Source organism: Trachurus trachurus (assembly GCF_905171665.1).
Source record: "Trachurus trachurus genome assembly, chromosome: 9".
NCBI lineage: Eukaryota > Metazoa > Chordata > Actinopteri > Carangiformes > Carangidae > Trachurus > Trachurus trachurus.
In genome coordinates this window covers 5,755,948-5,778,782 of record NC_139895.1, presented here as the reverse complement: position 1 = coordinate 5,778,782, position 22,835 = coordinate 5,755,948, and the positions used below count along the sequence as shown (strand labels likewise).

Below are 22,835 nucleotides of genomic sequence, written 5' to 3'. Positions count from 1 at the left end.
CACATTTTTTTTAAAAATAGCTCATAAAAACGGAAACTTTACACACAGCATCCAAATGACTGAGCGCTTTGGCTTCATACAGAACTATTAGTGTTGTGAGACGTCTCTGCTGCCCCCAAGTGGCCGAACACTCTGTTACAGCAGCTTTAAAGAAAGACGTTGTCAGCCTTTTTTAAACTTTAAATCTGAGTGTTGAACTCTGGGGAGGAAATGTAAAATGGTTTCCTTCATACATCACTGAGAGAAAACAAAGTCGTTGAAGTTATGATTGTGAAGTAAAAAAAAACAAAGAGGTGCTGGTTTTCTTTCATCTGAGGCCTCGGCACCATCGAGTGTCTGGCGGTCGTCTGCCGCTGCTGCCTCTGTCTCTGTCTCCTGGGGTCCCTTTCATTGTAGCCATTCTTTAACTTAACAGTATATTAAGGCTGGCAGAGAGGGGTGGGGATGGGAGGGTGAGGGGGGGGCAGAGGGCTTTTATTAGCAGCACCGGCCACAGACTAATAAGATTCTGCTGGATCGGACCAATAAAAGACGACAGTGACACCTGAGTGATGTGGTGAAGCACGAGCACGACAAAGTGAACTTCAGGCCCGAGAGGCATGAACTTAACGGCCGTTTACAGAACTGAAACGGTGCGTTCAGGTGCATTTAGGTGCATTCAGGTGCTGCTAAACTTTAACAGGGCTGAAACTGTGATGGAAATCACAACGAAAGATGTAATTTATCAGATTTGTATTGATCTCTTTTATCATCCAAAACCAAATCAATCTACTGCTGAAAATAGTTCCCAACAAACACACTATTTCCTCCTGTTTGATCAAAATTAAAAGAATTTAACAATTTTAGGCAACTAGTGATCACATTACTTATATTTTATTAATTTATCATATATTTTAGATTAAATCAATTGATTGTTAGTCTATTAAAGGTCGAAAAAGTGGCACCAAATGGGGATTAATCTGCCCCCAACAGCTGCACTATTTCCTGCTTTATTATCATTTCCTATGGTTTAATATAATAAAACTTTTACTTATCGTCCATTCAGAAAAATGTTTCAACGATCAGAGACAATATGCGTCCGTCCACTCAACAGATTGACAGACTGGTTCACTGACTGGTTCACACACAGTGACTTCCTTCAGTGGACTCAGGTGTTTCTCCGATGAGTCGTTGTTTGTTCAAAACCTGATAAGCTGAAGAATTCGGAGCTATGTGAACTTTGCACTGAGGAAAAAGTCAAACTTCAACAATCTGCACAAATATTTGCACCTTTGCACCAGCGTGTGTTTTTTTTGCACAAACACATGGACGCAGAGCTGCTCCAGACCTCGGCTCTGTGTCTGTGGAGGGTGAATGCCAGTTTTTTTTTTTTTTTTTTATTGCTCATGTTTTTGTAAATTAAGACCACATTTCCCATAAAGCCTGCTGCTTCCTGTTTCTGTCGAGGAAACGCTGATAACAGCCGCAGTAAAACAACATGAAGGTTAAAACTCACATCGTCACATGTTTCTGTTTATTATCCTGTGGCATCAGGTCATATTATTTATATTTTATGTAAATTATATTGATCTGTATTTTCATCTTTTACCTTTATAACCCACTTCCTCTTCACTCTTATTTGCTGAGGAAGCGACTGGATCAGATGTTTGTCAGTGTTTTGCAGATTTTACAGAATCTGGGCAGAATTGTTTACTTTTGGTTGCTGTGATACAATGTGGTTTGTTTGAATTAATGTTAAAGGTTGACTATGTAGAAATACAAGAACAACAACAGAAAAAGAATTCCAGCAGTCGATTGCCAGACCGTTGCTAGGTAAAACGGGCCGTTGCTAGGGACTCCGCTCTGAACAGAGGACAGCAGAGGAGGAGAGCTAAGCAGGATATTTACCTTATGTTTCATTTTTACCGTCATTAACAGCATAATAAATGACTTGTAGCTTGTTACAGGGAGAGTGGAGGCTCTCTGCCTTCCACACCGCTGCTGCTCAGAGCCTCCTGTCACTGCTCTCCTCAAGTTGGAAAAAAAAAAAAAAAAAGGAGCTCCGTGGCACCGAAAGTCCGCGACGATAAACGTGTTTATGACAGATAAGACTACACAAATACACCCATCCTAACAAGTATATGATAATCCATTGATCCACCGATTGATTATTAAAAAGGCTTGGTTGGAAACAAACGCATAGGACCGGGAGGAGGCAGGAAAACAGCTGAGAACTGAGCCACATGTCGGCTACAGGCAGGTACGAATGTAAACAGAACGTTGACAGAAAGTCATTGTCGAGCCCGTCAAAAAAATTAAAAATAATAATTCAGACTAAAAAAAAATTTTTTGTGGAAAAGCAATACTTTCATTCTGTACCCCTCTAAAGGCCCCATGGATGTATTATTTTTGAAAAAATATAGCTTTTAATAAATATTCTACATATTCAACCTTTAAATAAATCACGTTACAACATGTATAAGTGGTTAGAGCAGCTAAGGATCCACCCAGGAGTGTGAAAGTGTTTCATTGTTTGTGGCAGAAGCCTCCATCAGCACTGGCATCTGTTCTGTTGTTTTTGTTTTATCTCTGGTTTTGATTGTTAGACGCTGAGCTTTGATGTTAAATCCTGCATATGATAGAATAAACAGCTCATGCAGCTTTAAAGGGTGTTTTAGAGGTAAATACAGAGACTGCTTGATGAAAAACTGCCCCTGAAGGCAACGCACATCAGTGGTTTTGCATACATTTCACTCTAAAACAACTCTGTCTTGTAACGTTGTGTTATTATCTCATAGCGTGGTGAATGTGCAGGTCACAACTTGTCCACCAGAGCGTTGTGGAGTTTGATGAGGGAAACCAAGAAATCCCATGAGCCTCCGTAGCATAGCTCTGAGCAGCTCACGGCTCTGCTCCGCCGTTCTAAAAATTGCTTAGCCAAAATGTTGAACTATCCCTTTTAAACAGAGGTGGCTTTTCTTTAATTATAATACAGCAGCATTTGTAAATGTAGTTTAGTCTTGCTGATGCTGTTGCATGTGTAGCTAGAAGTGACTGTGAGAGTTAGGAATCAAACTTGAGTTGGGATGACTGAAACTTCTTATTGGCTGCTCATTTGCTTTAATACACATCTGTTATTTATTTCATGATAATAACATTTGAATTTTGACCACCGTGCTGAAAATGTCTCCGATTTTCATTTCAGAAACATGCTAACATAATTACAAATATTGCAGCATTTTTCCGCATTTTTTCCCCCCATTGACTTTTTGACACTCAGTGTGAAACGACTTTTAACCTCCTACTCAGCTGATCCAGTTGTTGTTGTTGTTGTTGTTGTTGTTTCGTTGCCGCAGGAACAACAACCACAGCTTCACTCGTCGGTCGTCTTTTCTCCACCTCTCTCTCTCACACTGGGTGGTTTGATCTCAGAGGAGACGATGATGATGATGATGATGATGATGATGATGATGATGATGATGATGATGATGATGATGACGATGATGATACAGTGTTTTGTTCTGGAGCCCCCTCCCACCTCACAGAGGGATATCAGATCAGGTTGAGGCAGGCGAGGTTGGTGGTCCCACTCTGCTACTCTACCTCCTAACATCCTGCGTGTGTGTGTGTGTGTGTGTGTGTGTGTGTGTGTGTGTGTGTGTGTGTGTGTGTGTGTGTGTGTGTGTGTGTGTGTGTGTGTGTCTGTGTGTGTGTAGGATCGTGAGGTTTCCGTGGCAGCTGGGTGAGGAGAAGGTTCGAAGTGTTTTCCGTGAAGCTCTGAAGATCTGGAGCGACGTCACCCCGCTCACCTTCACCGAGGTCCACAGCGGGGAGGCCGACATCCGCATCGACTTCGCCAGGTGAGAAACACAACACCTGGTGAAAACATCTGGAAACATCTGGAAACACACGAGTCATCTTATTTAGTAAATGGACATAGATAGATAGATAGATAGATAGATAGATAGATAGATAGATAGATAGATAGATAGATAGATAGATAGATAGATAGATAGATGGATAGATGGGGTTGATAGAAAGAAATACAGAAAAGAGAGAGAAAGAAGTAAAAAGACAGAGAAAGGGTGTAGAAAGAAAGAAAGAAAATAAGAAAGAAAGAAAGAAAGAAAAAGACAGAGAGAGGGGTAGATACAGAGAAAGAAAGAAAGAAAGAAAGAAAGAAAGAAAGAAAGAAAGAGGGGTAGAAAGGAAGAAAAAAGACAGAGAGAGGGGTAGAAAGAAAGAAAGAAAGAAAGAAAGAAAGAAAGAAAGAAAGAAAGAAAGAAAGAAAGAAAGACAGAGAGACGGGGTAGATAGAAAAAATACAGAAAGAGAGAAAGAAAGAAAAATACAGAGAGAAGGGGTAGTTAGAAAGAAATAAAGAGAAAAGGAAGGAAAGAGACAGATAGATAGATAGATAGATAGATAGATAGATAGATAGATAGATAGATAGATAGATAGATAGATAGATAGATAGATAGATAGATAGATAGATAGATAGATGTTTTCCTCCTCATCAGCAGCGTTTGTTTTACGGACCTGCAGGTACTGGCACGGAGACACTCTGCCCTTCGACGGCCCCGGTGGGATCCTGGCTCACGCCTTCTTCCCCAGGACGCACCGACAGGGCGACATTCACTTCGACTACGACGAGTCCTGGACGCTGGGAAACCACATGGGTGAGCGAGGATGGTGTAGAAGGAGGAGAGAGAGAGAGAGAGAGAGAGAGAGAGAGAGAGAGAGAGAGAGAGAGAGAGAGAGAGTTATTTGTTCTCCGTTAGTGGAGAAAACAAAAAAATTTCATTCTTTTTTTCTCAGACTTCTCAGTAAGGTCTTTCTATTAATTTTCATTTATTTAATTTTGCCCATTGCCATAATCCCTATAGTCATAGCAGTAGGTTCCTTACCTTTAATTGTCGGTGCAAGCTATTTTTAAAACGGCGGAGCAGAGCTGTGAGCTGCTCAGAGCTACGCTACGGAGGCTCATGGGATTTCTTGGTTTCCCTCATCAAACTCATCAAATACACAATCCAACAACTCCACAACGCTCTGGTGGACAAGTTGTGACCTGCACATTCACCACGCTATGAGATAATAACAGAACGTTACCAGACAGAGTTGTTTTAGAGGTAAATGCAGAGACTGCTTGATGAAAAACTGTCCCTGAAGGCAACGCGCATCAGTGGTTTTGCATGAATTTCCCTCTAAAACAACTCTGTCTGGTAACGTTGTGTTATTATCTCATAGCGTGGTGAATGTGCAGGTCACAACTTGTCCACCAGAGCGTTTTGGAGTTGTTGGATTGTGTATTTGATGAGTTTGATGAGGGAAATCAAGAAATCCCATAATGAGCCTCCGTAGCGTAGCTCTGAGCAGCTCACGGCTCTGCTCCACCATTCTAAAAATAGCTTGCACCGACAATTAAAGGTAACAAACCTGCTGCTATGACTATAGGGATTATGACAATGGGCCAATATGCCAAAATGTTGAACTATCCCTTTAAACAGTAAAATGTTTAAATCTGATTCCTTTACATTTAAATCCTGTTGGTTCATGTAGATATTGTGATTATTTTGAAAATAAAACTTTTACTTATTTGATACCCAATAAGACTCACTAGTCCGTCATAACATAATAATACGGAGATCATCATTGTCACTTAAATCCATTTACGACCATTCATCGCTATCAAAGCGAAACTTTCTGCCTCGTCAGGAGGAAAGTGTGAGTCAGCTCAGCTGGGACGGGAAGCAGCGAGGAACATTTTTATGTGTCTTTGATGTTGGCACAGTTCAGGTTGCCAAAAGAAAAAAAGAAAAAACCCTCTGAAAGAAGCAGGTTATGACAAATACCTGCAGAAGCTCCGATGGCATCTGAGCCAGGTGTGGTTGTGGTGCATCCTCTGAGGTTTATCTAACACCCCCCCTCCCCCATTTCCCCCCCCTGCAGGCACAGACCTTCTCCAGGTTGCTGCCCATGAGTTCGGGCACGTCCTGGGCCTGCAGCACTCACGCGAGCCGGGGGCCATCATGTCCGCCTACTACTCCTTCTCATATCCGCTGAAGCTGAGCAACGACGACAGAGACGGCATCCAGTACCTGTACGGAGCCCACCCACGGCTGCTGCCCTCGCCCCCGCCCCCACCGCCACCTCCACCAGCCAACCCAGAGACCAACGAGATCGTCACCAATGTGAGTGGGGGAGTGATGAAACGATCTTTTACACAACTGAATATGAGACTTGAAGGGATAGTTCACCCAAAATTCAAATTTCACTCATTATCTACTCACCCTCATGTCGACTAAGGGCTGGGAGAAGTTTCAGAGTCCTCCGTGCCTTCTCTGAGTTACGGGGGGGGGTCCACCGTCCGTGCAGCAGTATTTGTCCATATAATGGTTGTCAATGGATACCAACTTTCTTCGTCCAAAAAGACACACCAAAAAACATCCAAATACCTCCATACTGCTCGTCTGTAATGTCCCTCTGGTATTGAAGCCCCGACATGAGAAATTGTTCCGCTGGTCAGTGCAAATCACGAGAGATTTGCATGGACACAGGAAGAGCAGTGAATTGAGACACTGGGAGCTTCCGCTACAAACAAGCTTAAAATATAGACTTATTTAATTTTTTTCTGAACAATTTCTCATGTCGGGGCTTCAATACAAGAGGGACATTACAGACGAGCAGTATGTAGGTATTTGGATGTTTTTTGGTGTGTCTTTTTGGACGAAGAAAGTTGGTATCCATTGATTGATCCCCCCCCCCCCCTGTAACTCAGAGAAGGAACGGAGGACTCTGAAAAATCTCACAGCTCTTAGTTGACATGAGGGTGAGTAGATAATGAGTGAAATTTGAATTTTGGGTGAACTATCACTTTAACACTGAAGAATGAAAGTACAGTAAGATCTAAATAAACAACAAAACTAAAATTCAAACAGAAACAGAACAACAGTAATAGGCAATGGACAATGGAGAGAAGCTGAAGTTGTGGTGATGCGAACTCATTTGAGTCTTTTACAGTAAAGATCTCGAAGGCGACGCCACATCACAGATGTGTTTTTGAGCCGGAGATGATGAATGAGGGTCAAAGACAAAAGTCAGATTTCAGTTTAACCACCATTATTTTCTCTGTTGTAAAACCTGTAACTGATACTTCCTCGGCGTCTTCAGTCATGGTTCTGCTTTAGTTTTAGATCCTCCAAGGCAGTAAAACGTCTCTTTAACACTTTATCCCGCTGCAGTAAAAGCCTCTGTTGTTGGGAACGTGAACGTCTCAGTTTCAAAATGAACCCGTGATGTGTTTTACTTGCAGCCCGACGCCTGCCAGACGGACTTTGATGCCGTGTCTATGATCCGAGGGGAGCTGTTCTTCTTTAAGTCAGGCTATGTCTGGAGGATCAGGGACGGACATCTGCAGAGCGGCTACCCGGCGCTGGCGTCGCGTCACTGGAGGGGGATTCCTGACAACATCGACGCCGCCTTTGAAGACAAGTCGGGGAACATCTGGTTCTTTCAAGGTGAGAAGGGAAGACGTCACATGGCTACATGTGAGGGGGAGGAGAGTGGGCGGTCCTTCCAAAGACGTCAGTAGAGTGGGTGGTCCTTCAGTGGACGGCAGTAGAGTGGGTGGTCCTTCAAAAGACGTCAGTAGAGTGGGCGGCCCTTCCAAAGACTTCAATAGAGTGGGCGGTCCTTCCAAAGATGTCAGTAGAGTGGGCGGTCCTTCCAAAGATGTCAGTAGAGTGGACAGTCCCTCTAAAGACGTCAGTAGAGTGGGCAGTCCTTCAAAAGATTTCAATAGAGTGGGTGGTCCTTCAAAAGATCTCAGTAGAGTGGACAGTCCTTCTAAAGACGTCAATAGAGTGGGTGGTCCTTCAAAAGATGTCAATAGAGTGGGTGGTCCTTCAAAAGATTTCAATAGAGAGGGTGGTCCTTCAAAAGACGTCAATAGAGTGGGCGGTCCTTCCAAAGATGTCAGTAGAGTGGGCGGTCCTTCAAAAGACACCAGTAGAGTGGGCAATTTTTCAGTGGACGTCAGTAGAGTGGGCAGTCCTTCAATGGACGTCAATAGAGTGGGCGGTCCTTCAGTGGACGTCAGTAGAGGGGATGGTCCTTCCAAAGACTTCAATAGAGTGGGCTGTCCTTCAATGGACGTCAATAGAGTGGGCGGTCCTTCAAAAGACTTTGATAGAGTGGGCGGTCCTTTCAAAGATGTCAGTAGAGTGGGCAGTCCTTCAAAAGATGCCAGAAGAGTGGGCGGTCCTTCAAAAGACTTCAATAGAGTGGGCGGTTCTTCCAAAGACGTCAATAGAGTGGGCGGTCCTTCAGTGGACGTCAGTAGAGGGGATGGTCCTTCCAAAGACTTCAATAGAGTGGGCGGTCCTTCCAAAGACTTCAATAGAGTGGGCGGTCCTTCCAAAGGAGTTAATAGAGTGGGCAGGTCTTTCAAAAGATGTCAGTAGAGTGGGCGGTCCTTCAAAAGACTTCAATAGAGTGGGCGGTCCTTCAAAAGACACCAGAAGAGTGGGCGGTCCTTCAAAAGATGTCAATAGAGTGGGCGGTCCTTCCAAAGATGTCAGTAGAGTGGGTGGTCCTTCCAAAGATGTCAGTAGAGTGGGCGGTCCTTCCAAAGATGTCAGTAGAGTGGGCGGTCCTTCATTGGATGTCAATAGAGTGGGCGGTCCTTCATTGGATGTCAATAGAGTGGGCGGTCCTTCAAAAGACGTCAATAGAGTGGGTGATCTTTCAGTGGACGTCAATAGAGTGGGCTGTCCTTCCAAAGACTTCAATAGAGTGGGCGGTCCTTCAAAAGACGCCAGAAGAGTGGGCGGTCCTTCCAAAGACGCCAGAAGAGTGGGTGGTCCTTCCAAAGATGTCAGTAGAGTGGGCGGTACTTCCAAAGATGTCAGTGAGTGGGCGGTCCTTCAGTGGACGTCAATAGAGTGGGCGGTCCTTCAATGGATGTCAATAGAGTGGGCGGTCCTTCAAAAGTGAAAAGACATCAGTAGAGTGGGCGGTCCTTCAAAAGACGCCAGAAGAGTGGGCGGTCCTTCAGAGGACGTCAATAAAGTGGGCAGTCCTTCAAAACACTTTAATATAGTGGGCGGTCCTTCAGAGGACGTCAATAGAGTGGGCGGTCCTTCAATGGATGTCAATAGAGTGGGCGGTCCTTCAGTGGACGTCAATAGAGTGGGCGGTCCTTCAATGGATGTCAATAGATTGGGCGGTCCTTCAGTGGACGTCAATACAGTGGGCGGTCCTTCAAAAGTGAAAAGACATCAGTAGAGTGGGCGGTCCTTCAAAAGACGCCAGAAGAGTGGGCGGTCCTTCAGAGGACGTCAATAGAGTGGGCAGTCCTTCAGTGGACCTCAGTAGAGTGGGTGGTCCTTCAATGGACGTCAGTAGAGTGGGAGGTCCTTCAGTGGACGTCAGTAGAGTGGGTGGTCCTTCCAAAGACATCAATAGAGTGGGCAGTCCTTCAGTGGACGTCAGTAGAGTGGGTGGTCCTTCAGTGGAGGCCAATAGAGTGGGAGGTCCTTCAATGGACGTCAGTAGAGTGGGCAGTCCTTCAGTGGAGGCCAATAGAGTGGGAGGTCCTTCAATGGAAGTCAATTGAGTGGGCGATCCTTCAGAAGACGTCAGTAGAGTGGGCGATCCTTCAGTCAACAGCTCCAGAGTCAAAACCACTGAATGAGAAACAGGGATGTTAACGTTGTCTGTTCTTCACCTCGTGTCCTTCTCGCAGGTGAGAACTACTGGGTGTTCGATGCCGAGAGGCAGATTCGGGGCCCAGAGTCCATCGGGGGTCTGGGTCTGTCCGTGTCTGGGATCCAGGCGTCGTTGCGCTGGGGCCACGACGCCAACTTCAACACCTACTTCTTCAAGTCAGGCAGCTACTGGAGGTTCAGCCCCCGCGAGAACCGGGTGGAGTCTGTGTACCCACGCAGCATGAAGGACTGGAGCGGCATCCCCGACGACGTGGACGCTGCCTTCAGGGACATCTACGGTACGGTTCAAAACCCCAAACCTGGAGAGAACCAAGTTGAGGGTTTGGGATGAATTGATGAAATCTCAATTATTACCTCTCCAATTAAAGATATTACATTTAAACCAAACAAATCCCACACACACAAACCAAATTCTGAAAGTTGTTGGATGGTGGGTTGACGGCTGGTTTTAAGGCTCAGTTAAGAAGGGTTGATCCATGAGAAGATCTAAAAACTATCTCTGAGTAGTTTCCCACCTCCTCTCTTAGCTCTGGAGCTCTAACAACAGGTCAGTGTCAGCCAATCAGAAGAGAGGAAACTCTGAGCCTCTCTTTTGATTGGCTGACTGTTTTCTGAGTGATCCAAAATAAAAATAAAAAATAGAGCAGATTTCAGAATAAAACACTGAGAGAAACAAAATCCTGCAACGTTGTTGGATGGTGGGTCCAGGTGGTGAGGGGGCGGGGCTTTAGGTGACTGTTTTGTTGTGACATCACAAAGTGACAGGAAGTCCTGACGGCTGGTTTTAAGGCTCGGTTTCTGAATACAGGCTGTGTGCATTTCTCTGTGGACTGAGGCTTTGACACTTTCCCAGTATTACAGTAATATAGAACCTAGAGCTGCTTTATAATCACACTACACATGGACATCTACCTTTATACTGTATGGAGCTTTAACACAAACATCTACCTTTATACTGTATGGAGCTTTAACACAAACATCTACATTTATACTGTATGGAGCTTTAACACAAACATCTACCTTTATACTGTATGGAGCTTTAACACAAACATCTACCTTTATACTGTATGGAGCTTTAACACAAACATCTACATTTATACTGTATGGAGCTTTAACATATTTTTTCTGGTCTCTGTGTTTGTTTCAGGCTACGCTCACTTCATCCGAGGACGTCAGTACTGGAAGTTCGACCCGGTGGGGATGAACTCGTTGGAGGGTTACCCCCGATACATCGGCATGGACTTCTTCGGTTGTAGGAACGTGTGAGAGTCCGTCGCCGCGGAGACTCACAGAGACTTAAAAAGATGATTTTTTTTGTTGTTTTTTGTTTCGACCATGAAGAGGAGTTTCTGGAAAACGAAGACATTCATTTTTTTTATATGTTGACTCCACAGATCCGAGGCGACTCCGAATCTGTTTCTGCTTTACTCAATTTATTGACACTCGGATCAATCACAGCTTCTTCTCAGGAAAAAAAAACAAAACAAACACACAAGTTAGGTTTCCTCAGACTTGGCTCCTCCTGTGCAGCTACACTCCTATTTATTTTTGCACATGTTGTCACCGTCAGGCTGAGATCTGCAGTAATGACACCGATGTGAACCGACATTGAAACCAGTTTGACACACAAAGTTTCAAACCAAACGTCATCACGACTCTTTTTTTTTTTAAACCAAATGTCGATCAACACGACTTCCTCTCCACTGCTTCTCTGTGAATATTCAGATATATAACAGTCTTATTGTTGATCGTCTGCAGTGAATCAACATGTGGAAAATGTGAAGGAAAAAAAAAAAAAAAGGCGTCTGTTTGTTTCCAGTGACACGAGGAAAAGGTCGTGACCTCCTCCTCCTCGTCTTCATACACGTCTTACCTGATGTTCCCTGACTTCTCTTCATCCTCATCGTCTGTTTTGTTGTTTTTGTGTTTTTTATCGACGCTCTTTCAACTTTTTCACCTCAGAGTAAAAAAAAAGGTTTAAATGTGATTTGTTGACTCCGTTCTTAGAGGACGGAGGGGCAGTGAACTAAACACATCGCTGAGACTGACGAGTGGCCTGAAGAGTTTTTATCCTATTTATTCCTCACGTCTTCAGTCCTTCAGTGTAATGGACGAGAGTTTTACCTTCACTCGTTTCCTCGTGTAGATTTTTACATTTGATGTTTTAGTTTTTAGTTTTTTTTTAGTTTTGTTTTTTTACTTTTTATTCCCAAACAGAACAAAAGAAAAAGGAGCCGTGAAGAAACTCCAAGTTCCTGTTGAGGAGAAGATGTGACGAGTTCACTGGTGTGTTATGTGGACGAAGCTCCATGGCGCCCTCTGGTGCAGCAGGAGGGTGGTGGTGGTGGTGGTGATGCGTTCAGGGTCGGTCGGGAGCAGCAGCCGCTCTGAGTGACACTGAGTCACTGAGACAATAAAAGAGATAATTAATGACAAAGAAAATCGGCCAAACTGAAGCTAAATTACAGAGACAGATATGAATTTAAGGGCTGCAGCTGGAATCAAAGCTGCGTTCAAGGCTCCATGTTTGAGCTGTCGATCCTCCACCTCAGTGACTGGACCTTGTATCCGTCTTCCCCCTCGTCCTCCTCCTCCTCTTCTCTCTTTCCTCCTCTTCTTCTCTTCTTCTTCCTCTTCCTCTCTTTCCTCCTCCTCTTCCTCCTCCTCCTCTTCTTTTTCCTCCTCTCCTCTCCTTCTCTTCTTCTTCCTCCTCCTCTTCTTCTTCCTCTTTCTCCTCCTCCTCTTCTTCTTTCTCCACCTCCTCTTCTTCTTCCTCTCCTTCCTCCTCATTTTCCTCTCCTTCCTCCTCCTCCTCTTCCTTATCTTCTTCTTCCTCTTCCTCCTCCTCTTCGTCCTCCTCTCCTTCCTCCACGTCCTCTTCTCTTCCCCCTCTCCTTCCTCCTCCTCTTCTCCTTCCTCTCCTTCCTCCTCTTCTCCTTCTTTCTCTTCCTCCAATTCTTCTTTCTCCTCCTCCTCGTCCCCTTTTCTTCTTCCTCTCCTTCATCCTCCTCCTCTTCTTCCTCTTCTTCTTCCTCCACCTCCTCCTCTTCTTCTTTGTCATCCTCCTCTTCCTCCTCCTTTTCCCCTCCTCCTCCTCCTTTTTATCCTCTTCTTCTTCTTCTTCCTCCTCCTCCTCCTCCTCCTTCTTCTCTTCCCCTCCTTCCTCTTCCTCTCCTTCCCCTCCCCCTCCTCCTCTTCCTCCTCCTCTGCCGAGTATCCGGCTGCAGCCGTTGGTTGAACTGTGAAGCGTCGTCGTGTTGGTCCCATGTTTGAATCCCTCAGTGCAGGACACTGACGAGTCGTTACAGTTTTCATCGTGTCATCGTCTGTTAATTTCCTCACCAGCTCCTCCAGATGTTCATCGCTGAACTTATTTATACACAGTCGACGTAGCGACTCTTTCCTGTACATACAAGTCTCTTGATGATTATTATTGCTGTTATTTGTTTTTTTTTACTCACATGTATCCTGTACGTTGGACATTGAACTGTATGATGAACTGCATATTGTTTCTTTCTTAATAAAACCATTTATCTTTGTACCAAACTCTCAGAAACACTCAAACTATATTTTATCTAAATGTTGTTGCTTTGTTTTTGTTTTTTTTACCTGTTGTTTATATTTCATCTAAATGTAACATTTTTTAATTAACCTGCTTTTTAATAACTTGTATGTTTAAAAAAATAATAATTCTATGAATGTATGAATTTAACTGACAAATAAATTCACTTTACACCCAAATCTGAATAAGTTTCAAAACTTAAACATAACTAATTATAAAAAATGTTTTTTTTTTTTTTTTTTTTTAATTAAAAACATTATTAGAAATTGGGGTAACACTTTACAATAAGGGTCCCTTAATTAACATTAGTACATTATTAAGCATTAGAACCCGGCTCTCTTGAATACTCGATTCTGATTGGTCAATCACCAATATTCTGCGGTGTTTATTTCTCGATAGACCACCGCTGAGCGGACCGTTGCTAGGGACTCCATAGCAACGGCCGACTCTGGATGTCCGGTCACGGCATAATACATCCATGGGTCACGGCCGCTGTTTTGCTGAGCCTCCTCCCGTTCGTGCATTTGAAGCCTTTGATAATCAATCAGTGGATCGATGGATTACCGTAGTCGTACCTGTCATAAACAAGAGATTATGGGGTGCGTTTGTGTCGCGGAGCTACAGAGAGGAGAGGAGCTGTACGGTCAGAGGTTCTGATGCAAGTTTACTTTTCAGCCACGATGTGGAAATAAGGAGCCTCCACTCTCCCTGTAACAGGTTACAAGTCGTTTATCTAACATCACAATTAGTCCGAAGCTGTTTAATGACGGTAAAAATGAAACATAAAGTAAATATCCTGCATAGTTTCTCTTTTCTGTGCTGCGCTGGTCAGAGCAGCTTCCCGAGCAACGGTCTAATTTTACATGAATAAAATCTCTTTTTATCATTATTTTGTGTTACATTATTGAATGATTTAGTTGTAGGCCGTGTTCTAAGCGGGATAATGTATAGTTAGTCGGTTGTTATGGAGAAATAAACCCCTTCATGTTGTATGAAACCCCTCCGCTTCGCGTCGGGGTTCCATACAACCTGTCGGGGTTTATTTCTCCATAACAACCTCCGAACTATACATTATCCCTTACTTAATATATAAACTCATGTGTTAATTAATGCTGAGTAAAGCATACATAATGATAACTAATTACATTATTCAACTTTTATTATTACTTAATCATTTATTAAAGCAGAAGTAAGCGATCCGGTGGTTTTGGCTAACTTCCTGTCAGCCGATGGAGTTAGCAGTCCCCGCCCTCGTCCCTACGTCACCACATTCAGGCGCATCCCTTGGCTGCACACACAGAGAGGACTGCCCCTTTATGCCGTTCTCTCTCCTCATTGGATAAAGGTTGTAGGATACAAGGAAAGTTTTCTCCTCGGCTTACAGCAGAGCAGAGTGACTGACAGACCCGTGTTTCAGACCAAACACTCTATGTAAGTGATTGCTGTCGGAAGATATAACTATTTAAGACTTATATTAACACAAACATTCCGCTTACTTCTGCTTTAATTAACTGCTTACTAATAGGCTACATTAATTAATGTGTTTCCTAATCCTAAGTAATACATAATAATGATTGTTAATATATCTGTAAACAGTTAATTAAGGGACCCTTATTGAAAAGTGTTACCGAAATTGGACATTTTATAGATTATTACAGTGTGTGGGCTGGACGGTGTTATTTGATTGAGTGTGATATGTGATTGCCAGTTGCAGGGAGTGTGTGTGTGTGTGTGTGTGTGTGTGTGTGGGTGGGGGGGCAGGGGGCGGAGCCTGTGTACAGTTCACTCAGTGGGTGAATGATGGTGGACAGTGAAGGCAGCAGCAGCAGCAGCAGCAGCAGCAGCAGCAGCAGCAGCAGCAGCAGCAGCAGCAGCAGTGATGGCTCACAGCTTCACTCAGGAGTATTTCCAGATCCCCGTGGTGACACGAGCGTACACAACAGCCTGCGTCCTCACAACCGCTGCCGTGGTAAGAAACAATAACAACAACAACAACAACTTTCAAACAGAGGAAAACATGCACAAACATGCACTGATCTCAGAAACATGCAGAGTCTGATTATTGTTATTGTGATGATGTGTATTTACAAATTGTAATATTATGTTCATGTTGATATTATGATTCTTGAAATATTAAATATATCAATGAGCTGCGTAGTTGTTTGCCAGTTCCTACTTTTTTTAAATGTACTTTCACCTAGAAAAGACAAAATTGAGTAATAACCACCTCTGAAAGTTTTACTCGTCTCCCTACATGATGAGTTGCTGCTAATAAACTAACTTTTTAAGCACTGACTGAATTTACAACTATATTACCTGAAGTGTGGGAGCTAAAAGGAAGTGAAGCGTCATTTTCATTGATATATCAGTTCATGATTGAAATATAAAAGCAGTGGTGATGTCAGTAGATATGAAATGTGATGGTAATTGAGGTGTGAGTGGCAAAAACACTTTATTTTAAATGAAAAGTGAAAAAGTAAAAGTGAAGCATCAGATGACCACAGTGAAAGGAGACGAGGTGTTAGCTGAAGTATAAAAACATGTGTTAACTGAGGTTCTTGCACCTGAAACTGAGACCGAAAGAGTCAAAGATAAAAGCAGCTGAAGTGTCGGATAGCCATCAGTTCATGGTTAAACACTGAACTGAAGTTAAAGTGAAACTGCTGAACATATTGTTCTCCTTGACGAAGCAGGTGAAGTGGCAACAGAAACTGGATGAGTGAAAGCAGCTGTAGCATGATGAAGTTAAAAGTGTCAGCGATGAAAGCAGCTGATATGTGTGAAAGCAGTTGAAGTGTAAACAACAAAAGCAGTCGATGTGTTTTGTCAATGAGTGAGCAACAAAAACTGAACATTTCGTAATGACGAATAAGATTTGAAAGTAGTTGAAGCATCAAACCTTTAGATGACTTTACCACAGTGAAAGGAGACGAGGTGTTAGCTGAAGTATAAAAGACAAAAACATCTTCAACAAGGGGCGTTAGAAAAGGACTTTACACCTGAAACTGAGACATAAAGCCCCAGTATGTAACTTATTTGGCTTTTTATTAGCAAAAATCAAATATTTCTTTCATAAATACGTATTTCACTTAAGTGGAATCACACCCGCATACAAATGAAAGCTTTCTCGTACCTTAGAATGAGTTGTTACAAGTCGTTACAAATACATAAGTGGGCGACGCACCGAACCCAGGCGGCCATGTTGCATCGCCATTTTTTACGTTAGCTGTGTCCCAATTCAGGGGCTGCAGCCTTCGGAGGACCCAGCCTACCCGGTCTCCGGAGGCAACGGCTTCGGAGGCTCCTCCGGGGGCCGCATTAACGGTCGGTAAATGGGACGGTCTAGCCTTCAGAGCATTACCTGATCCGAACGTAAACAACGGCCTAACGTAAACAACGGCCGGACGTTAAACATTTAAAAATGGCGCTTGCAACGGCTCTACTGCTCCTCCGCCCCTCACTTTTTTTTTTTTTTTTTTTTAAAGAAGTAGAATCAATACAAGGGCAGTTATCATTAATATACTAATAAACAAACCATTGAACAGCAGCCAGGGGGCTAAGCTTCAGGCTGTTAAGGCTGTTAGGTGAGTAGAGAATAAAGAGCACAAGTAATGTGTTTTCATAGCTTTCTTATTAAAAGTTGTCACACACAAGATGCTTTGGCTCCGCTCCTCACCTGTGCAGCCAGAGCAGAGCTCAGCAGCGGGCAGCCACACCTCCGAGCCGGCCGCAGAGCGGGGTTACCGTGGCTACAGCACAGAGCTGCTACGTTCGATAGCTAACGGCTAGGTTGCTAATAACAACAACGGTGCAGCAAAGCATCTTGGGATACGGGAGGCCGCGAAGGATAGTAGCGATGCATCCTCCGAATGCAGGGGAAAGGAGGACGCATTTGGAGGCTGCATTTGGAGGACCCTTCGAATTTAGACGAATTGGGACAGCCTTCGCGCAGCGCTGTGACGTAGGTAACCACGGAAACTCAGCGGAGCTGTCGGCTCGGCCTGTTAAAACTGTCACCACTGTGTAGTGTGAGGAAGGACGGAGGCACTGGTGTTGCATTCAGGTGCAGTCAGGCAGACGGCCGTCGGCAAACCAACCGGATGTCATTTTACTCCACCAGAGAAAGACGGTAAAACAATACGACATCACCATGACAACATATTGTCACGCCTGTATTGTTTTGCCTCGTGCTGGCGGACCACTTGTTTACATAGACGCTTATTTATCCTGTTACATGCAGCGTCTGTTGTCTGTCTGACGTCTGCCCGATTTCAGGTGAATGCAACATCAAGAATACGTTCAGATATGCAACCGCACCGCTAGATGGGGGGAATTCCTACATACTGGGGCTTTAAAGAGTCAAAGATAAAAGCAGTTCAAGTGTCGGACTGATAGTTCTTTGTACAACATTTTTATTTCTGCTGATTAATGTAAAACTGTGTTTGTTTGTTTATTCTTTAGCAACTTGACGTCATCACGCCCTTCCAGCTCTACTTCAACCCCGACCTCATCATCAGAAGATACCAGGTCTCACCTGTCACCTGCTTGAATCCACTTTAACACCTTAATAATACAACTTGTTATCATCATATTTACATCACTACCTCTCTCTCTCTCTCTCTCTCTCAGATATGGCGTCTGATCACCAGCTTCCTCTTCTTCGGCTCTCTTGGCTTCAGTTTCGTGTTCAATATCATCTTTCTGTATCTTTCAGAAAACACAGGAAATGTCTCACTTTGCATGATTGATTATCAGTTTGGTATAGATTCTAATGGCAGCATTACACACACACACACACACACACACACACACACACACACACACACACACACACACACAGATCAATAGTCCTTAACCAGAGGAAGTTATCGATACTGCCGGATGCTGGAGGAGGGATGTTTCCGGGGACGGACGGCAGATTTTGTTTTCATGTTCCTGTTTGGAGGCATCGTGATGACCGTATCCTTTAAGTCGCTTAACGACGCTTTAACAGCCATCGTCATGACGTCTGTAGGTACATTTCAGAACAAAGAGCCGGTTTGCGTAAATGACAAAAAGATATGGGCCTAAAAAATATCGTATCATATCGTAACAATCATCGTATCGTATCATATCATATCATATCGTATCGTATCGTAACATTCATTGTATTGTATCGCATTGTATCATTGCATCGTATCGTATCATATCGTAACAATTATTGTATCGTAACATTCATCGTATTGTATCATATCATATATTGTAACATTCATCGTATCGTATCATATCATATTGTATCACTGTATCGTATCATATCGTAACATTCATCGTGTCGTATTATATCATATTGTATCACTGTATCGTATCATATCGTAACATCCATCGTATCGTATCATATCGTAACACTCATCATATTGAATCGTATCGTATCATTGTATCGTATTGTATCGTATCATAACACTCATCATATTGAATCATATCGTATCATTGTATCGTATCGTATCGTAACATTCATCATATTGAATCATATCGTATCATTGTATTGTATCGTATCGTAACATTAATCATATTGAATCATATCGTATCATTGTATCGTATCGTAACATTCATCATACAGGGATGCAAACGGGTCAATTTCCCGGGGGGTGGGGGGGGGGGGGGGGTGCTCACCAGTAACAAATAAGTACATTACAATATCACGGAAAGGCAATTTCCAGTAGTTCAACCCCAACCAAGTATTGAGTGCATATAGATAGACATAGTTTTCAGAAGGTCAACATTTCTATATTAAAAATGATTTTAAAAAAAAGCTTTGCAATATTTCCATTTTGGAGATACTGATTTTTAGGTCTTCACTGAATGTTAGTCATAAATAATACTATTAAAATAAACTGAATAAATAAAGACATGGGATGTGTCATTCAGTGTGTAATGGACATATAGCTAGGCCTATATAATGTGTTAGTTTCACTTTAATTGAACACATTCTACATCGCGGAGGCGACGTCTTTCCACACAGGGCTTCCTTCACCTCTGAAACGGGGCAGAGCTCCGTGGAAACACCTGCCTGACACAGCAACGTAGGGAACCGTGCATGTCCGCGGCGCACAGCTCCACATGCACGGGGGGAAAAACGGCGTCGCCGTCGCACCGATGTACGCGGATACGCGCCGCTTTAATGAGCGCGCATGTCGCGCGTCTACATTGGAGGTCGGCTGTTATTAGTAAAATCAGAGACAACCATGAATGAGTTCGCCTCAGTTTCACGTGATTGTCACTGTCAGCCTGTTAGAAAAACATTTTACTGACCCCAGCTGAGACCCCCCCCCCCCCCTCCCAAAAACAAAAACTCTTCGGATCTGAACGATTCACACAAGTCACCTAATTGGTCATGAAAAAAGCGAGTTTCGCTTTTCGGCGCGCTGTTTGCATCCATGATCATATTGAATCATATCGTATCATTGTACCGTATTGTATCGTATCGTAACATTCATCATATTGAATCATATCGTATCATTGTATCGTATCGTAACATTCATCATATTGAATCATATAGTATCATTGTATCGTATCGTATCATATCATATCGTAACATTCATCGCATCATATCATATCATATCATATCATATCATGCATTTTTTAGTACAAAACCCAAAAAGTGACAGAAATCCATGACAGACGATGTTAAAAAAAACAGTTTGACACGATGAGTGTTGATTTAATTTGGATGAACTGGCCCTTTAAGGTGGAAACATTAGACCCAACAGGCTGCTGACATCAACAACATCTGATGTGTCACCCCTCAATCTGAACCTGGACGTCCTCTGCTTAAAAAACTGTTTCTGATGATGATGATGATGATGATGCTCAGCGTTTCGTAGCCAGGAGCTCTTGTTCACATTCCAGGTTAATGATACATGTCACATAATGTCGTCGTGGTGTGTTTACTGCTCACGTCCCTCTGGGCTGTTGTGAAAACGGTCAGCGTGAAGCTTTATGGGTTTTTTTAAACCACGTAACCAGTAGACGTCTGTCGTCTTTTACTGTGAGAGGTAAAAACAAAAGCCTCCGGCTCCAACAACAACATGTCCCACAGTAATTATTACATATAAACTGTCATATTAACATCTCAAGTGGCGCTTTTAGGTGAATCATGTGCATCAAGAGCTGGGGGATTAACACTGACATGTCTCCAAACACAGTTCCTCTTATATAAACATGTATGGAAGTCTCCTCATGCCAGAAAAACAAAAATAGAAGTAAAAATGTTTGAAAAGAATAAATAAACTATGAGAATCAACAAATATTTCATAATGCTGCCTTAAAAAAACAAGACATTTCGAAATTTGGACAAAAGGAGCCATTAATAATTTACAAACGTCATATCTTTATAATTCTGTCTAAAACCAACATAATCCAAAGGTTTGTTAAAATCATGCATTATAATTATGGAACAAGACAAATCTAAACTTAAGTAAAAATGATTTAATAATTTAAATTGTCACTATTGTCAAGATTCCTGCAATAGGCTACTTAAAAAAATCTTAATTCACCATCATGAAAACGGTTTAAATCTTAGAAAATAAAAATACGCCTGGGAAATCAAAATTATAGACTGATTTGGATTATAAAATAAGTCATATTTACTGTATATAAGTTTTCAGGTCAAATTTGTGACTTTAAATTTTATAATAAGTTAATATAAGTTATTGACTGTGATATCGTAACTTATTGTTTTAACAATACAAATAACAATTTTGATCATCAAAATACTGAGTCAGTATTTCATGATTGTGAATCAGCCAATTTCGCTTTTATTAACTATAATGCTTTATCAGTTTTTTTTTCTTGGTTGATTAGGAAGAAACATTTGTACCAGACCTTGTTGTTGTTGTTATTGTTGTTGTCGTTGTTGTTGTTTGACCTGAAGCTTGGTGCAGCTGTTCGGTTTGTTCGCCAACGTCTTCTTCCTGGGCCAGGCCTTCATCATCATGCTGGTGTACGTGTGGAGTCGACGACATCCGCTCATACGCATGAACTTCTTCGGCCTCCTCAACTTCCAGGCCCCGTTCCTGCCCTGGGTGCTCATGGGATTCTCGCTGCTGCTCGGCAACTCCATCGTGGTCGACCTCCTGGGTAACCACGGAAACCACAACCCTGATCGTTTTTCTTTTAGCTGTGTTGTTATCAGAGAAGATCCAAACATCGGTACTCTGAGATGACTTATTGATGACTTCCTTCCCTCTGCAGGTATCAGCGTCGGCCACATGTACTACTTCCTGGAGGACGTGTTTCCAAACCAACCAGGAGGAAGGAAGCTGCTGATGACGCCAGAACTTCTGTAAGAACCTTCAACGTTTTAAAGTCTCAGTTTAGTCAAAACCTTCAAGAGGAACTCTGCAGGATTTTTAGCTTAAAGCAGAAGTAAGCGGAATATTTGTGTTAATATAAGTCTTAATCTTAAATAGTTGTATCTTCCGACAGCAATCACTTATATAGAGTGTTTGGTCTGAAACACGGGTCTGTCAGTCACTCTGCTGTAAGCCGAGGAGAAAACTTTCCTTGTATCCTACAACCTTTATCCAATGAGGAGAGAGAACGGCATAAAGGAGCGGTCCTCTCTGTGTGTGCAGCCAAGGGATGCGCGTGAATGTGGTGACGTAGGGACGAGGGCGGGGACTGCTAACTCCATCGGCTGACAGGAAGTTAGCCAAAACCACCGGATCGCTTACTTCTGCTTTAACTCTGCTCCATGTGTCCCTTAGCTCCAGCTCTAGAGTCCTAGTGCTGGTTAAATCAATGACTTGTAACTATAGTTCCAGGGAGAATGGAGGTTTTAAGGGGGAAAAGTTCCCCTTAAAGACAAAAATGAACCAAACACCTCAAAGTCCATCAATGAGATCCACAAACCAACTTCCTGTCTGTACATTCAGGAACTAGCCTACAACCAGTCTCAGACAAGTCGACACTTAAATCTCCTCTTATACTATACAGCTGTTTGTGTTACTGAAGGTTTATCTGTTCAAACTAAAACAGTCTGACACTTTGTCTGTGAAGAGTCATCATTGCCTGTCAGGTAATGCAGGTTGTTTGTTTCTTTTATTCACCAATCATGGTGTAAGAATCAAACACTGAGCCTCTGAAGGTTTGGAAAACGTGTTGCACACTAAAAACACGAAAATCTTCTGTTTCAGTTCGTCGAATCTTTAACGGGAGACGTTTTTTGTTGAGCAGTAAACACAAAGAAAAGTTGTTGGTGCTAATAAGTTTCTCTCTTTGACAGGCGAATCATGTTTGACCAGCCGAACGACCCCGACCACCAACTCCTCCAAGAACAACAACCACAGCAACAACAGGAAGAGGAACAGCAACTCAACTAACACAACTAACAGCAGCAGCTAGCTAGCAGTTAGCGGCTAACAGCAGCAGCTAGCGGTAGCAGCACGACCCCTGAAATCACCAACTGTCTCTGGTTCAAGTTCACGTTCAGAAAAGATTCAACGAAGTCGAGAAGAAGAGGAAGCCAACACAAGAAAAACAGTTGAAACTAAATCCAGACTGATTTTGTTTCTGTAACTTGAGGAGGC

General features: G+C 43.0%; 2 protein-coding genes across 2 annotated transcripts in view; both read left to right on the top strand.

The window, feature by feature from the left end:
* Positions 1-10,981, top strand: part of mmp11a (matrix metallopeptidase 11a) — a gene marked incomplete at its 5' end in the record, with an annotated part of 30,906 nt that extends 19,925 nt beyond the window's left edge. Inside the window, 6 exons of the mRNA XM_083979038.1 lie at positions 3,696-3,839; positions 4,525-4,658; positions 5,929-6,170; positions 7,292-7,496; positions 9,725-9,985; positions 10,855-10,981. Coding sequence (XP_083835164.1) covers positions 3,696-3,839; positions 4,525-4,658; positions 5,929-6,170; positions 7,292-7,496; positions 9,725-9,985; positions 10,855-10,973 — 1,105 coding nt within the window. The 3' untranslated portion in view covers positions 10,974-10,981. The remainder of the gene's footprint in view (positions 1-3,695; positions 3,840-4,524; positions 4,659-5,928; positions 6,171-7,291; positions 7,497-9,724; positions 9,986-10,854) is intronic.
* Positions 10,982-15,123: 4,142 nt separating this feature from the next.
* Positions 15,124-22,680, top strand: LOC310991370 (derlin-2-like). The gene is made up of 7 exons (XM_083979056.1): positions 15,124-15,238; positions 17,731-17,796; positions 17,899-17,972; positions 18,135-18,228; positions 21,189-21,384; positions 21,499-21,589; positions 22,532-22,680. The coding sequence occupies exons 1-7, from the start codon at positions 15,149-15,151 to the stop codon at positions 22,626-22,628; spliced, it is 708 nt and encodes a 235-aa protein (XP_083835182.1). The 5' UTR covers positions 15,124-15,148; the 3' UTR covers positions 22,629-22,680.
* Positions 22,681-22,835: the final 155 nt, after the last annotated feature.